The sequence below is a fragment of the Acomys minous genome (genome assembly GCF_964271855.1).
Source record: "Acomys minous genome assembly, chromosome: 10".
NCBI classification, from domain to species: Eukaryota; Metazoa; Chordata; class Mammalia; order Rodentia; family Muridae; genus Acomys; species Acomys minous.
This window is the reverse complement of record NC_140491.1, coordinates 76,430,426-76,448,115: the sequence shown is the minus strand read 5'-3', so window position 1 is coordinate 76,448,115 and position 17,690 is coordinate 76,430,426. Positions and strand designations below refer to the sequence as shown.

The 17,690-nt window shown below is 41.8% G+C and overlaps 1 protein-coding gene across 5 annotated transcripts in view; it reads left to right on the top strand.

Annotated features, from left to right (window-relative positions):
* The window catches only part of SCAI (suppressor of cancer cell invasion), a 108,550-nt gene that overhangs the window by 36,481 nt on the left and 54,379 nt on the right, over positions 1–17,690 (top strand). For all 5 annotated transcript variants that reach the window (XR_014782427.1, XM_084798160.1, XM_084798159.1 and 2 more), the window contains one exon: positions 7,688–7,819. Coding sequence is in view for 4 of the 5 variants with exons in the window: in XM_084798160.1 (XP_084654286.1) it covers positions 7,688–7,819 (132 nt within the window). In the remaining variant the exon portion in view is untranslated. The remainder of the gene's footprint in view (positions 1–7,687; positions 7,820–17,690) is intronic.

Here is a 17,690-nt window from a genome sequence, read left to right as displayed (position 1 = left end):
CTAGCCCCTCATTTTAAAAACATTCATTTTATTTGGACAGGTGTTTGCCTGCATATATGCCTGTGCACCACTTATATGCTAGTGTCTACAGAGGCCAGAGATCATTGGGACCCCCTGGAACTGGAGTTGACTTGCCATGTGGGCCCAGCAGGTCCTCTGAAAGAGGGGCAAGTGCTTTAATCACCAAGCAATCTCCCTTCTCACTTTACTGTCAGAAGTATTCTGCTACCTTTATCTTTCCTTAAGATCTCTTTTTTTTTCTTCTTACAGTCCCTTTTCAAGTTTTATAAGCTATACATACACATGCACACACATATACTATGATATATGTATGTATAAATGCATATGTGTGTATATTTATGTATATACTTATTTAAAAAACTAGAGGCTAGGATTTAACTGTGAAAGGAAACATGCGGTGTTTGTTTGAGTGTGGGTTACCTCAACATAATTTCCAGACCCATCCATTTTTCTTTAAATTGCAGTTTTATGACTGTGGGTTGTGTGTGTGTGTGTGTGTGTGTGTGTGTGTGTGTGTGTGTGTGTGTGTGTTGGGGGCCAAGGGGAGATTCCTACAGATCCCCAGAGCTGGAATTGCAGGCAGTTGTGAGCCACCTGACCTGGGTGCTGGGAATTGACAGTAGACCTCTGAAAGAACAAATTTAAGTCAGCGTCTCCCCTTAGTTTTGAGTTTGTTTTGGTTGGTTGGTTGGTTTGGTTTGGGTTTTTTTCTTTCTTTTTTTGGGGGGGGGGATTGTTTGTTTCTTTGTTTTTGTTATTGATTTTTGATGTTTTGGGGGTTTTTTTTTTGTTTGTTTGGTTTGGTTTGGGTGTTTTGGGCTTTTGTTTTGTTTTGTGGGGTGTTGTTTGTTTGTTTGTTTGTTTGTTTGTTTTGAGACTGGGTTTCTATGTGTAGCCTTGACTGTCCTGGACTCACTTTGTAGACCAGGCTGGCCTTGAGCTCACATCGATCTGCCTGCCTCTGCCTCCCAGAGTAATGGCATTACAGGCGTGTACCACCGCTCCCTGATCGTTTTGGGTTTAAGACAGGGTCTCCTGTAGTCTAGACTCACTCCAAAATCATTGTGTAGCTGAGGCTGGCCTCAAACTCTTGCTTCTTGTCTCTGTCTTCTATGAGCTATCTGCTTATGAGTGTGTGTTCACAACTGCCTGGCTTAATTTAATAACATATAGGAATAAGTCATAAGTAAGCTTCTTTTAGAAAATACTTTATTCATACTCTGTGGTACTTTTATGCTTTCTTGTGCATGAAGATGCTTCACATTGTGGTAAGAAGCTGCTTCTAGAGAGCTGTCGTATAATAACACCGCCTGTACCAGCACAGCTCCCAGAGACACACACACTTGCCTTTGGATTTTTTTTGTATGTAATATTTTTCAATTTTTGTCCTATTTTATAAGGAAACTATGACAATTTTGCAACTAACAATTTTAGAATATGTTACAGTTTACAGGGAAATTGTATATCCATTAATTCATCTTACTGTCTAATGGCATCATGACATAGATGTTATTAACATTAAATTTCTTTTTCAAGGCAGAGTTAAAGTTTATTCAGAGATGTTTATTATCATCCTTTTTGATATTGAAACGTTCAATTTTTAAAATTTTTTATTTTTAATTTATTCAGTTTAGGATGATCATCACTAGAGTTAAGAAACAAAGGAGCTCAGGAAGAAGACACACCTAGAACACGAGCATGACCTTCACCAAGGGGAATTGCCTGTCACATTTTAAGTTAATAAAACACATGATTACAATCCTATTTTTAAATTTTTTTAAACATGTGATTTATGTAAGTGTTAACCTTTTTGTCAAAATGAAACTTTTGATGTATTTATATTTTATTGGGTATACATTTACATATTTTGTGGGTCTGTTTCCTTTTGAGTCTAATCAGAGGAACAGCCTTGTTTCGAAGTGTCACTAACTGCAGCTTAGCAATGATGGTGACACTTGTTCTTTCAAGCCTCCTTCCCTGCCTGTCTCTACCACAGTCATCTGAGGTTGCAGGACAGGAAAAAAACTTGCTTGTTAGTGGATTGACTGAAAGTGGCAGCTGATTCTTTTTGCTTCATCACCTCACTGTTAAGTGTTCGTCAGCAAGAGTGCTCAGTCTTCCCTGTCCAGTCCAGGCTACCCACTGCTGCTCCACCCTGCTGTGTCCTGGGCATCATCCAACAGGCACATCACTCTGTCTCTAGATTCTGTCAGACTTCCATGTTACCAACCCTTTACTCAGAGTAGCATTTTTCTTTCCTGTTTTAAAATATTTATTTTACTTTATATGTGTATACGTGTCTCTGTGTGGGTATGGGCACGAGTGCAGATGCCTGCCAAGCAATTGGATCTCCTTGGAGCTGGAGTTACATATGATTGTAAGCCACTAGCATAGGTGCTAGAACTCAAATTCAGATCTTCTGGAAGAATAATATGCATTATTGACTACTGAGCTAGCTCTCCAGTCCCAAGAGCAGCAATTTTTCTTGTTGCTTTATTGAAAGACTTCTTAAAAAGAAAGTATAAAGAATGTAGGTCAGTAATGGGTCACTTTTTCTGTATTTAGTGGGGTGAGGCTTGGAACGGTTGTCCTGCTTGTTTTCCCTTTTGGCAACTCATGGTAGGACTCTGCCTTGTAACTGTATCTGTTAGGATCGCTCTAACAAAAAAGAGATCAGTGAGCATTATTAGTTGTCAGAGGAATGCAAATTAGAGCTAAGATGAGAAATGGCAGGCTGAGCAGGTTAAAACCAGAGAAATTTATGCTTTCAGAGTTAAACTAGATTCCAAAATGAAAGTGTTACAGAATTGGGTCCTCCAAAGGCCTTAGAGGGAGAATCTGTTCGTGACTTTCCCTAAACTCTGGCAGTTGTGAGTGTCCTTGGCATTCCTTGATGAGCAATTGCATAATCCAGTTTGTGCCTCTGTTCACGTGACTGTCTTCCCCACTTCTTCACATGGTTGTCTTCATCGAGGTATGACTGTCTCTTGTGAGGACAGCAGTCACATTGGCTGTCTCATCGAGCTATGACTGTCTCTTGTGAGGACAGCAGTCACGTTGGATGAGGAGCCCACTGTACTCCAGTATTTCTTCCTTTTATTTACATCTTTGTACCTAAATGTCTTATTTATAAACATTCATAGGTAACAGAGATTAGGATTTAAACATGTTTTGGGGAGATAAAATTCAGCCCATAACAGTACATGTTTTTTGAGCTCTCTCCTTTCCTTTCTACCCATGTCGTATGGGTACCCACGTACTTCCCATACAAAGTAATGAACTACTTTATCCATTCTCATAGGCATTTTTTTCAACATTATTTTATTTTATTTTCTGTTTTTTGAGACAGTGTTTCTCTGTGTAGCCTTGCCTGTCCTGCAACTATCTGTAGACCAGGCTTTCTCAAACTCAGAGATCCACCTTCCTCTGCCTCCCAAGTGCTAGGATCAAAGGCATGTGCCACCACTGCCTACCTTTTTCAATATAATTTAACTAAATAAAAGATTGAAAGCCAGCCTGGTGGTGGTGGCACACACCTTTAATCTCAGCCCTGAGAAGGCAGAGGCAGGCACATCTCTAAGGTCAAGTCCAGCCTGTCTACAGAGCAAGTTCCAGGGCAGCCAGGGCTACATAGTGAACCAGTGTCTCAAAACAAACCAAAAAGAAGAAAGAAAGACCAAAGAGAAAACACTGGTTAAAAAAGTAGACAAATAATAACTCCATAACTTAACAAAGTTTGACAGTACCAGTGTCAGCTCATGATACACGCTGTTGGGGCTGTGAAGATAATTAAGCTCTTCCAGAGTGCCCATTTAGTTCCTAGCCCCCACGCCTGAGCGCTCACAACCTCTGTCCCTCCAGCTTCAGGGGGCCTGGCGCCTCACAGGCAGTACAAATGCGTGTGTTTGGCTTGTTCTCTCGCTCTCTTTGCCTGCCCTTTCTTTGGTTGCTCTTCACTATTCTTCTCCAGTGTTTTGTAAGGTTTCAAGGTGGAACATCTCTCCCTAAGTATTGATTAGTCTCCATCCAAAAACTGTACTTTTCATTATTGATCAGCCAGGATGGGTATTATGCCGCATGCCCATGCCTGCCATCCCAGTCCTTCTGGGCCTCAGAGACAGGAAGATAATGAGTTTGAGGCCTGCCTGGGCTTTGAAGTAAGAGCCTGATCCAGAAATCAACTAGCCACGCAAGCAGTCAGCTCAGATTATTATAAATTGTATGCTTATTCTTTCTTTTTTTATGAATTATTTAGATTGTTTATTTTTGGTTTTTGGGTTTTTTTTAGTTGTTTTGTTTTGTTTTGTTTTGTTTTTGAAGACAGGTTCTTACCTGTGCAGCCCTGACTGGTCTGGAACTCACTGTGTAGACTAAGCTGGTTTCAAGCTCATAGAGAACCATTCTCCTTTGTCATATAGCAGTTTTTATTATTATGTCCAGTTTCATAGATTTTTGTCATTAAGTTCCTTTCCAGTTTTCACTCCTGTGGGTTACTTTCCCCTTCGAAATTAATGTCTTTTATGGCGAAGCACTTTCAAGGCAACTCACTGAATCGTTCATATAATCTTTAAGTGTTGCTTCACAGCTTCGAATTTCTTTCTTTCTCTTTCAAAGTTTTTCAAGACAGGGTTTCTCTGTGTAGTCTTGGCTGTCCTGGTACTGCCTCTGTAGACCTGGCTGGCCTAAACTCAAGAGCTCTGCCAGCCTCTACCTCCCCGAGTGCTGGGATCGAAGGGGTGCGCCACCAGCCCAGCAACAGCTTCCTACTTCATTTGCTGCGTGAGACTCTGTTGCTGTCCTGCTTCTGATGCTGAAATTATCCCACTTTGCCAATAGAGTCTTCCCTTCAGGCTGGGTAGCTGTCCTCTTGCTGTGTTGCCACTCTGCTTTAAGCACTTCTGCGTAAGATTTTCCGGATCGTTTGTGTACTTTCTAGGCCTCATTGCCTTAACTAGCCAGTTGAAGTCCTCCAGGGAGCTCAGGCTTTCCCACCTCCCTCTCCGGAGTTCTCCCTCATGCTCCCTCTCTCCCCTGCAAGCTGCCCCCTTTTACATTGCACACACACGCAGGTCTGGATGTGCACCTAATGGCTGTAGACTGAAGTGTCCAGGAAAGAGAAGCTATTTCCCTATTTCTTAAGTTGTGCTTAAATGTTTTTAGCTGTGGCCTCTCTCCCTCTCTCCCGGCCTCCCCCGCCAAGTGCTTTCAGTCTGAGATCTTATCTTTTTCTCATTCTAAGACATGTATTCATTATTTCTGCAACTGTTTCTTCTCCCTCGTTTGTCTTTTCTGTCCGTATACACTATTACATGGACATGGATTTCTCTTACTGCTGTAGTCTTTATATCCCTTGACTTATTTTTTATCTCTTCCTGATAACTTTTGGCAGACTACCTTAAAGCTGACATTTCCAAATTATGAATTGTTTTGAAAATCTCAATCTTGGTCTTCAACTCTTCTGTAAAGTTTATTAATTCAGTGATGATATTTGTTTCATAACAACAGTTTCTACCTGATTTGTTTCTAATATTTTCCCTTACTGAGCTTTAGTCTATTTACTTTTTTCCCCTCCTGTGAGGTCTGTCCTCAGACAGAGGCAGCCCTTGGTGAGAGAATATGAAATGGAGTCAGGAAAGCTACAGCTTGCTTTATGCCTCCCCTACTCTGCTTAGGAGGTGAAGGCCTGTGTTGGGAGATTTACCAGGGTCAAGGTCTTTTGTATCATGATTTGAACTGCTTCTTAGAAACCAAACTTCTCCTGATCTCTTTCCTCTAGTCTGTGAAGTGAGGAGAGTGGAAGGGTAGGATAACATGGGAGCATGCAAGAACCACCCACGAATGATAAAAATCACTTCACAGCGAGAGAGATGGCACAGCAGTTAAGAGTATGTCTTCCTCTTCCAGAGGACCAAGTTCAGTTCCCCATACCCACATTGGACAGCTCCAGGTGATCTAACGTCTCTGAGCTCCATTAGCATCCACACACATGGCACACACTCACACATGTACACATGATGATAGATAGACAGACAGACAGACAGACAGACAGACAGACATGACTTTGCCAACATCTGTCTCCAGTGATACCTTTGAGTTACCCAACAGGCTTTTGGCTACTCTAGGACTGCTGATAGTTTTCCTGCCTTGCATCCACAGTTGCCTGTTGGAGAGAAACAAATTCATTAGAATATCTCTAGCAGAGGCTAGAGAAATGGCTCAGCACTTAAGAGCACTTCCTACTATTCCAGAGGATACCAGTTTGTTTCCAAGAACCCACGTCAGCTGGCTCACAACCACCTGTAACTAAGTTCCAGTGGATCCAACACCTCTGGTCTTGGGTGCCTGCACTCATGTATACTTACACATGCAAGTCGAAAAAGATATATATGTAAAATCTTTTTCAAAATTTATTTAAAAAGTAATAATACTACACCCTAAGTTCTTGCTCTGATTTCTGGCCTCTGTCTACTCTTGTCTTTTTTTCTCCCTACACTGGAATCAAATTTTACTGGGTTGTCCTAGGAATTTCTATTTTTAATAAACAAAATTAGTTATTGTTGTATATTTTAATTTAGTATAGATTACATTTTTTAAATGGTTGGTTAATATAATTGATGACATATGGAGATAGCTTATATTCAATAAAATATAGATTAAAACATTTTACATTTGGGGGTACTGGAGAATAGTGGGACTAGGTTCTTTCCTTCCACACTATAAGGGCTTCAGGGGTCTACTCTGGTCATCAGGCTTGACAGCAAGCTCTTTTACCCATGTAAAAGTACCATGTACCTTGCTGGACATATCAAGGTACAGTGTTAGTATATGCCTCTATGTGTGAGACATTTTTTTGTCTTTTTATACTCAGTTGCCTCACCTTTTTAGGGTATTGTGCGTACACATGGTGTGTGTGGCTGTGTGGGTGTGGGTGTGTGGGTGTCTGTTGTGTAATGGGTACCATTTGTTAGGTGCTATTCACCTTGATTTTTGAAATAGGGTCCCTCACTGGAACTTAGAGCTGGCTAGCCACCTCTAGGGGTCTGCCTATCCCTTACTCTTTATCTCTGGGATTATAAGTGTGTACTCCCATGCCCAGCTTTTGTGTGGGTGCTGGGATCGCGCTCGGGTACTTGTGCTTTTGTGGCAAGCACTTTACCTGGTGGGATATCACCTTGGTCCCTACCTTCACCTTAAGTGGAAGTGCAAGTCAACCATAGGATAAATGCAGAGATTCTTATTCTATGGGTTACTTTCCTGGTTCACTCTTTGGATTCATTGGATTGTTTTTAGATCTTAATTGTTATAATAAAATATGGAAAAGATGTAAAGGATTATTTTCTGTGATAAATGTACAGAAGTAAAATGAGCAAATAGGTAAAAGGGTCAATATTTCGGATTACTGAACAGACCAAATGCCTGCAATAGAGTATGAATTCTAATTATAGCTATTAGACGGAAGAACTTTAAAAATGGCTTTGTATATATTTCCATCTTAGCCACTACCAATATGAGAACATTTACTTTCCAACACCATCTTACGAATTTTGATTCTTTGAGCAATAATTCCTTATCTGCCTTGGGAAAAAATACCATCAGATACTGTAACTAATATATGCTCCTACTTACTGTATATCACCTGTGTAAATGAGCGTGTGTTTTCTTATAGGACTGAATTTACTCTTAAAGAAACCATGTCCTCTGGAGGTGCTGAAGATGACATCCCACAGGGAGAGAGGAAGACAGTTACAGATTTCTGTTATCTTTTGGATAAATCCAAGCAGCTGTTCAATGGATTAAGGTTAGTAGACTCTAGGTGTGTTAAGCTTTACTCTAGCTATGCGTTCCCCCTGGCTGGTTTAAGGCAGGTTTCTGAAAGTTATGCATAGACTAATATATAATAAATTTTATATACACTCGTACATGTATATACATATATAGGTATGTATATGTCTGTATTAGAAGTAATTTCAGGTGGATGAGCTCATGCCTGTAATCTCAGTTCTAGGGAGGCTGAAGTAGGAGAATCACAGGAAGTCTAAGCTACAGAATGACCAGGTCAGCCTGGGCTAAACTAAGTCTCTACCTCAAAAACTAGACAAAGAATAAACAAAGACGTGATCATAGTCTTTTCCTTTGACAGTGTTTATTCTTAGATGAAAAAACAGTGTGTTAGATTGAAGAGATGTCTCCGTAGCTAAGGACACTCACTACTTTCCCAGAGGACCTAAGTTCAGGTCCCAGTACCCATGTTGGGCAGCTTACAACTACCTTAACTCCAACTCCAGAGCATCCAGTATCCTCTCTGCCAGTTACACACAAATAAAAATAAATCTAAAAAATGTTACCAGTCAGCTAGGTAAAGTTGTTTGATAATAATTGTGAGCAGACAGGAGACTCTTCCAGTGTTGACAGTCCTTGACCCTTGGCTGGGGGCTCTTCTTGTAGTCCTAAGGCAGGATGATTGTTCCAGGCTTTAAAAGGTAAGGACTTAGAGCATCAAGCAGTCCAGTTATAGGACTGTCGCTCTATGTTTTATCCACTGGCAACGCCAGTATTTAGAAACTGGTATAAAGCTCTTCTAGCGTCAGTAATGAGGGTTCAAACGGCAACAAGCAGTTCTTCCTGATGTTACAGTTACCCTTAGTAAGAAGGGTGTTGGGATTCTCAGGCCTCTACACTGGTTAATGTCGGATCTCTTGAGCCTGTGGTTTCTGTGACCCTTTGTTCTTAATGCGTGGCAGTTCCCTGAAGCTCTTGTAGCTTCTTATTTTCAGCTCTTGGTAATCCTTGTGTCACTTGGCTCTGATCTTCATCGTTTCTTCACTAGCTCTCTTGCCACTGTTACCTTCATTGCAGTGCAGTCGACACTGCCTTTGCCCCCTCTATCACTTCCTGGTAGTGCCACTCATGATGTCAACCATCATTTGTGCTACCAGCTCAGTCTTCTTCACCAATGATTAAAACAGACAAACTCAAAAGTAGGACAGCAAAAGACCATTAGAAGCCTTTCGTTGTTGGCTCTCTTATTGTAACACAAAGGGCAGCACAGGTGAATGTCTCAGCTACCTTAGAAAGTGAGCCAAGCAGCCTGCTTTTGTATCCAGAAAGAGGCGTGGGAAGGACTGTGTGTGTAGCAATCTGCTGGACCATCAGTGCAAATGCTTCGCTTCTGGACTGGGTAAAAGTGGCTACAGGGTCATCTAGATTTCACTGAGGTTTGTGGTGGGCAAAGTCTGGCACAAACTCATCTGAAATACTTGTAACTAGGATAGCACCTTCCAGGGACAGAGTTAGCAAGCCCCTGAGATTGCCATGTAGTGTCCTTAAAATGTCTGTAGAATGCTGGCATGAAGCCAGTCCACCAGATAGCTTTGTTGGTGACCCTTCCCTTGTGTAAGCTGGGAGTCCAACAGATAGCTTTGTTGGTGACCCTTCCCTTGTGTAAGCTGGGAGTCCACCAGATAGCTTTGTTGGTGACCCTTCCCTTGTGTAAGCTGGGAGTCCACCAGATAGCTTTGTTGGTGATCCTTTCCTTGTGTAAGCTGGGAGTCCAGGGAGCAGTCCACCATCGTTCAGTTAGGAGTCAAATTGCCCCATTACTTAATATCTTAGCTTACTTAAAGGAGAAAACTAAAATGGGTGACTGGAATAAAGCCTTAGTAAAATTAAGTGACTTATAGGTACATTTTTTATTTTAAAAAATTTTAGATTTATTTCTGTGAATGAGCGTTTTGCCTGAATATAAGTGTGTGCACCATGTATGAGCCTGGTGCCCATGGAGGTGAAAAGAAGACACCAAAACTGGAGTTGCAGACAGTTGTGAGCCAGAATGTGCATGCGGAGACCCAAACCCAGGTCCTCTGTAAAGTCAGTAAGTAGTGGGGCTGGGGAGATGGCTCAGAGGTCAGGAGCACTGTCTGCTCTTCCTAAAGATGCTGAGATCAATTCCTAGCAACCACATGGTGGCTCACAACCATCTATAATGAGATCTGGTGCCCTCTTCTAGCGTGCATGCTTGTAATGCAAGCAAAACACTGTATATTTAATAAATAAATATATCTGAAAACAAATCACTAAGTACTGATGCTGAGCCATCTCTCCAAGCCCTAACAAGTATTTAATAATGCTTTAGCCTCTACTCCGAGGGGCGGTGAGGCCATCTAATCTGTTTGAGTAGGAAGAGCAAGAAGTATTTGTTTTACTTAAGTTGAGAAGAGAGCTCTTTTGTTAGAGAGTATTTTATTGTTTTCTGTTATTTTATCAGATGGCTTCATGTTCATTTTCCATACCATGCTTGATTGCCATCTGATTTTATGCATGAGGCATTGAGGTTTAAGCACCCTGTTTTTTCTTTTATGTATATGAATGTTTTGCCTGCTTGTATGTAAATATACTTCATGCATGCCTGGTGCTTGTGGAGATCATGAAAAGGTGCTAGATCTTCTGCAGCTGGACTTGACAGACAGTTGTGAGCCCTGATGCAGATCCTAGGAATTGAACCCAGTTCCTCTGGAAGAGCAGCCAGTACATTTAGCAATTGGAATCTCTCCAGCCCAACTCTGGTTTTTGAGGCACAGTCTTCCTGAATGCAGGGTAGTCTCTTCATGAAGTAATGCAAAATATTTTAAATTCTCTGAGTCTAGCTGTTCTCAGCATCTAGAAGAATCTGGGTCCTCAGGAGCTCGAGTTACAGACAGTTGGATGGCTCCCTGGGAGATGGAGTTGTGAGCCACCTGGAGTGACTGCTGCAGATGGAACCCAGGTCTTCTTTGAGAGCAGTCCCTTTTCTTAACTGCTGTGCCATCTCATTAGCCCCACATGACTTTTTAAAAATATTTTATTTTTTTAATCTAGGAATGTTTTCTTTATATGTTTGGTAGTACACTATGGAATACAGTGTCATCAGAAAGGATGTCAGATCCTTTGAAACTGAGAGTTACAGGAGGTTGTGCACCAGCATGTAGGTGCTAGGAACTGAACCTGAATTCTCGGCAAGATCAGCTAATGCTCTCTAAACTGAGCCTTGTCCTCAGTCCCCACAAGATTTTTTTTAATAGAAAAAAATGTGCTAAATGAATTTTCTGAGACAGGCATGGAGATACATACCTGTGCTAGTTAGTTTTTAGAAACTTGATACACAGTGGGGTCATCTAGAAAGAGGGAATTTCAAATTTATAAAAATAAAATGCCTCCATCAGATTGCCTGTAGGCCAATCTGTTCAGCATTTTATTTGTTAATAAATTATCTAGGAGAGCCCAGCCCAAGTACTATGCCACCCTGGGCAGGTGGGCCAGATCTATATAAGAAAGTAGTGCAGGGCAGTGACACAAACCTGTAATCCTAACATTAGGGGAAGGCAGAAGCAAGCGGATCTTTGTAAGTTCAAGGCCAGCCTGATCTACAAAGCAAGTCCAGCGCAGCCAAGGCTACTCAGAGAAACCCTATCTCAAAAAAACAAAACAACAAAAAAAATAATAATAAAGTAGCTATGTAAACAATGGGGAACAAGCCAGTAAGCTGCACTCCTCCGTGGCCTTTGCTTCAGGCCCTGCTTCCAGATTTCAGAGTTGAGTTTCTGCTTCCCGTTATAATGAACTTGGTTGGGAAGTGTAAGCCAAACAAACGCCATCTTCCTCAGGTTGCTGTAGGTCATGATGTTTCCTCACAGCAATAGCACTCGAACTGGGACAGAAGACAGAGGCAGGATAATCTCCTGAGCCCAAATGTCTAGACTAGTTTGAATAACAATTAAGACTTCATTACAAAAAAAAATAATTTTTGTAATACCTAAAATCCTATGTCTGCGTAGTTTTTAAAGTGTAACTGTTCATTGTTCACTTTAGGACCTTGGTTGGAAAATTCTTAGAAAGGGCTCTCTGTGTACATGCAGTGTCTTCCTTGGGGTTCACAGAGTGGCAGAGGGGAGGCATGTCACCTTCCCTGCACTATTCACTTTGTCGTCTTTGAATTTCTAAACTAAAAACTTTCACGTGTTGATGTGTTTGTTTTGGCTTGGTGTTTGGTTTTGATCATTCTTTTGCAATATATAAGATTTCTTGTGGGATAACCAAAAGAAAGTTATTTTTCATTATTCTTTTTGTTTGTTTGTTTTTGTTTGAGACAGGGTTTCTCTGTGTGTAGCCTTGGCTGTCCTGGACTCCCCTTGCAGTCCAGGCTGGCCTCAAACTCATAAAGATCCGCCTGCCTCTGCCTCCCAAGTGCTGAGATTAAAGGTGTGCGCCACCACTCCTGGCTTATTTTTCATTATTCTCTCCTACCACTTTTATGTGGGTTCTGGGGAGCAAACTCAGATTGCCAGGTTTGTGTAGCAAGCAGTTTTATCCCCTGAGGCATCTTGTTGTCTTGAGGAAGTTTTTTGATTGTCTCTTTCCTTCTATATTTGTGTTGGTTTAAGTGGGAAATAAAATCACACTGCATACAGAGCACATGAAATACAGTGACAGTTTGACCCGGGACTCAGCTAGGGGAAGAGGCAAGAGCCACCCAGGTGCATTGGTGTCAACTCTAACACCGGCCTTCCCCAGACATTCCTTCCACTCTCACTACTCACCCTTTTTGCTAGGTTTCCTTTGTGTTTTCTCATTCTTCCTTTGGTGAAAAGAGCTTTTTGTGTCTCTTTGGTGGCCCTGGGGTGGGATTGAGGATGGCACAGTGCTGGAAATGCTACCCAGGCCTCCATGCATGCTAGTTCTTTGCTGTACCACTGAACATAACCCCAGCTGCAGTGTGTTTTTAGATTCAATTTTTTTATTTTTGATATCTTTTTTTAATTCTGTATATATGTGTGGGTTTGTGCATGAAAGTGCAGATGTCCAAGGAGGCCTGGGGTACTGTATTACCCTGGAGCTGGAGTTAGAGGCAGGTGAGAGCCACCCAGTGTGGGTGCTGGGAATTGAGCTCAGGTCCTCTACTAGAGCACTTCATGTTCTTGAATGTTGAGCCATCTTTCCAGCCCAAGTATGTTGTTTCTTTAAAAACAAAACAAACATGTGATGTGAACTCAAAATAAAGATACAGAATGTAGAGTCTCAGAAACTCCCTGGTGCTGTTAATGGGGTTTTCGACCCTTTAGAAGCAGTCTAAAAGTACCTGTCAGTGTGTGAAAAGCTTCAAGGTTTTCTGTATAGCATTTCATTTGGGGCATGTATGGTAAGTCTTTTAAACCAAGGATTTGTATCTTTCCATCTTATATTGAGATGTTCATTTGAGTTATCAGAGCCTTTTGTTTCTCCAGCTGTAATTATCTTAACAGAATGTTTTTCTTGATAGAATTTTCCTGTTTGGAATATATGCATAGTAATTAGCTTTTCTTTCCATTCACCGTGTAAGAAAACAGTCCAGAGAATAAGAAATTGGTAACGTGAATGGTGATTTGCTTATGATGGTGCATGCATGTGGTTACAGTAGTCATGAAGTGAGAATAATGTTTTTAAAAGCTTTGAATACTTTCAGAAAATGATCAAAAGCTGAGTGCTTACCGGATTCTTGTTGCCATGGTAACTAAAACTGTGAAAGCAGAATGAATACTTGGTGAGATTATTCCAGGCAGCAATATCAGACCTAGGCTTGAGAAACACAGCTGTGTCTCCCTCTGATAGCAGTATCTTGCAAAAGCAGAGGCCCCTAAGTTCCTAATTATTTTGCTCTAGAGGAGTAAGTACATAAAGCCAAAACAAGCCTTGGAGGAGTAGGGTGGGATGTGGCTATATACCAAAGTGAAACCTGACGGTCTTGGGTGAACATAATTAAAGAAATTAAATGTACTCCTAAGGCTCACAAAGGAAGGAATTATCTGTAACTTTCACTAGAGGCTTGTCTTTGTCGTGGTGAACTTGTTCCTTAAAAAAAAAAATAGGCAAACTGAGAAACGAAGTTTATTCCATTGGGCCCTCTCTCTTCCTTTTCTCCATCTTCTTCCTCCCTCCTCTTTCTCTTTCTTTATTTCTTTTCTTTTCTCTTCCTTTCTTTTCTTTTCTCTTTTTAAGACAGGGTTTCTCTGTGCAGTCTGGCTGTCCTGGAACTCACTCTATAGACCAGACTGGCCTCGAACTCAGTCACCTGCCTCTACCTCCCGAGTGCTAGTGTTAAAAACATGTGCTTTCCTCACCCATCTCCTCTTTCTTAATATTCTCCCAGAGGCAACCTAATAGTGTTGTTACAGAAATGACACCATCTGTGCAGGCTTGTGCTCATGCTTTTAATTTCACTTGGCTTACCACACAAAAGAGTCAAGTGTGCATTTGGCACAAATACATTGGGTGTCTTGAGTTCGTGGTCTACAAAAGCATTGACACAAAAATTTAATGTGAGCTGGGCATGGCACAGTTGTAATCTCAGTCCTGGAAGGCAGAGGTTAGGAGGAGCACCACAAGTTCCAGGGCCACACAATAAGATCAAATGAAAAGTAATAATAAAATAATAAAGAAAAGAGATTTAATGTGAAATACAAGTGTAATTGTATATTCTAACTACATTTTGGGGTGGGGGGATTGGTTTTGTTTTGGGGGCTTTGTTGTTGTTGTTTTGGGTTTTTGGTTGGTTGGTTGGTTTTTCTTTTTTTTTTTTTTATTGAAAAATAAAATCATTCATATTATATCTCAATTGCTGTCCCATCCCATGCATCCTCCCATTCCTCCCTCCCTCCCGCTTTCACCCCATTCCCATTCCCTATGACTGTGACTGAGGGGGACCTCCTCCCCTTGATACCCTAGGGTATCAAGTCTCTTCTTAGTAGTCTTCTGCTATCCTTCCTCTGAGTGCCATCAGGCCTCCCCATCAAGGGGACATGGCCAAATATGGGGCACCAGAGTTCCTGTGAAAGTCAGTCCCCACTCTCCACTTAACTATGGAGAATGTCCTGTCCCTTGGCTAGATCTGGGTAGGGATTTGATGCTCGCTGCACGTATTATCCTTGGTTGGTGCCATAGTTCGAGCAGAACCCCTGGGCCCAGATCCGCCCATCATAGTGTTCTTCTTGTAGGTTTCTAGGACCCTCTGGATCCTTCTAGTTCCCCATCTCCTATATTTCTCTCATCTAGAGTCCCAATAGGATGTCCTCACCTCTATCTCACTTTCCTGGAGAGGATGTGGAGAAAGAGGAACACTCCTTCATTGCTGGTGGGAATGCAGACTAGTGCAGCCACTTTGGAAATCTGACTGGCACTATCTCAGAAAAATGGGAATAGGGCTTCCTCAAGACCCAGCTATTCCACTCCTTGGAATATACCCAGAAGATGCTCCAGCACACAACAAGGACATATGTTCAACCATGTTCATAGTGGCCTTATTCATAATAGCCAGAACATGGAAACAACCTAAGTGTCCCTCAGTAGAAGAATGGTTAAAGAAACTGCGGTACATTTACACTATGGAGTACTACTCAGCTATTAAAAACAAGGAATTTCCAAAATTTATGGATAAATGGATTGAACTAGAAATGATCATAATGAGTGAGCTAACCCAGAAGCAGGGAGATTCAAATGGTATACACTCACTTATAACTGGACACTAGCCCAAGGGGCATGTCCCATGAAAGTCTTAACTTACGAGGTTGGTTGGTTTTTCAAGACAGGGTTTCTCTGAGTAGCCTTGGCTGTCTGGACTCGCTTTGTAGATCAAGTTGGCCTCAAACTCACAGCGATCCACCTGCCTCTGCCTCCCAAGTGCTGGGTTTAAAGGCATGCGTCACCACCGCCCAACTGGTTTTGTTTGTTTTTGAGGCAGGGTTTCTCTTGTAGTCCTGGCTGTTCTGAACTCGCTTTGTAGACCAGGCTGGCCTCGAACTCAAGAGGTCTGCCTGCCTCTGCCCCCCGAGTGCTGAGATTAAAGGTATGCACCACCATTCCTGGCCATAACTACCTTTTTTTAAGTAAAAAGAAACATTAATAAATGTGTTACTTGATTCAGTGTGTCAATAGTTCTATTTTAACTTGTGATCTGTGTAGAACTTACCAAGATATTTATATCCCTTTTCATATGAAGTCCTTGGATGCAGTGACTGTTTTACACTGGCTTCCATCTCAATTCAGATTAAACTAGAAATTCTCATTTCTAGTACTCAGTTGCTCTGTGTGGCTTTGTGGCTTATAGCTCAGGCCAAATTACCCAGTTTTGGCTTCTGTCCTCACAGTGGCCCACACAACTCCCTGGTTAGTCAATGTTGGCTCTTCTGAGTCTTCTTTGATAGTCCATCGTGTGTCTCCTTTTACTGTCTCATTACCTCTCTGTAGATACTGACAGCATGCAGGGCTTTTGGTATTGACAGTTCATCACCAACCACCTGCATTTAAGAAATTGTTGGGTGCTTTATCACTTGTTGTGGCCTTTTAAGGGCTGCCAGAACAAAGTACCATAGACTGGATGCTTAAGCAGCGATTTTCTCCCAATTCTCGAGGCTGCAAGTCCAAGCTTAGGGTGTTGGCAGGTTTGACTTCCTCTGAAGCCTGTGCTCTGTCTGTCTCCTGTGTCCTCATAAAGCCCTGTTATGTAAGGCCCTGGCTTTCCTGTGTCCACGTCTCAGGACACAAATTATACTGTTTTAGAGCCCCAGAGTTAGTATCAATGAAAACTGTTTTCTGTGGGTTTTAGATTTGTTGTCTCATTGTTCAGTCAGTTTTGAGAAGGTTCTCAGTAGATTCAAACCTTCTGCAAAAATCTAGCAGTTTAAATGTCATACTAACATATTAAATAGGAGAGCAGATTGGTATGTTCTCAACAGTTATTTTTAACTCTCAAAGTCTGGTAAGATGGCTCTTCTTAGATCTTAACATGTCTGACTGGGTCCCAGAGCCAGGGCTCTTTTTGTTTGGTTGGTTTGGTTTTTGAGACAGGGTTTCTCTGTTTAGTCTTGGCTGTCCTAGAACCCTATCTGTAGACCAGGCTGGCCTTGAACTCAGAGACCCACCTGCCTCTGCCTCCCAAGTACTGGAATTAAAGGCATGGCTTAAAATACCTTCTTAAAGCTCCCTCTGCTTCAAGAACAAAACACTATGGTTCTTGCTAATGTAAGAAAATCTAGTTTTATGGATATAGCTCAGTAGTAGACTATTTGCCTAGTATATGTGATGCCTGCATTCAGTCTCAGTAGTACTAAGGGAATAAAAGAAATCTAGAGTGTTACTCTAAACAGTAGGAAAAAGAGACTATAGGATTAGAGTTAGAAGGAGTTTGAATTTGAGTCCTAACATACTGACCATACTTCCCAAGCAACTACACACACACACACACACACACACACACACACACACACACACACACACACCACCGCCGCCGCCGCCGCCGCCGCCGCCGCCGCCGCCACCGCCGCCACCACCACCACCACCACCACCACCACCACCACCCACATCTATAAACTTATGTGTATGAGCACATTAGAAAAGAGACAATTTGAGAACTACACTAAGGAAAGAAAAAGCAGTGAAAGACACTGAAAACAGAAGAGTTGTAAGTGATTGTACCACAGAAGACTGGTGTGCAGAGGGCTGAAGATAATCTTTGAATAAGTATTAGTGATCCTAGCTTCTTCAACTGAGTAAAGATGGTAGGTTTATAGAAACTTGACGCTTCCAGATTTTTGACAACTTAGCTTCACGCTGGCTACACCTGCAAGGATCGTGTTAGGCCGTTTCTTCCTAGCTTCCTGCTGATG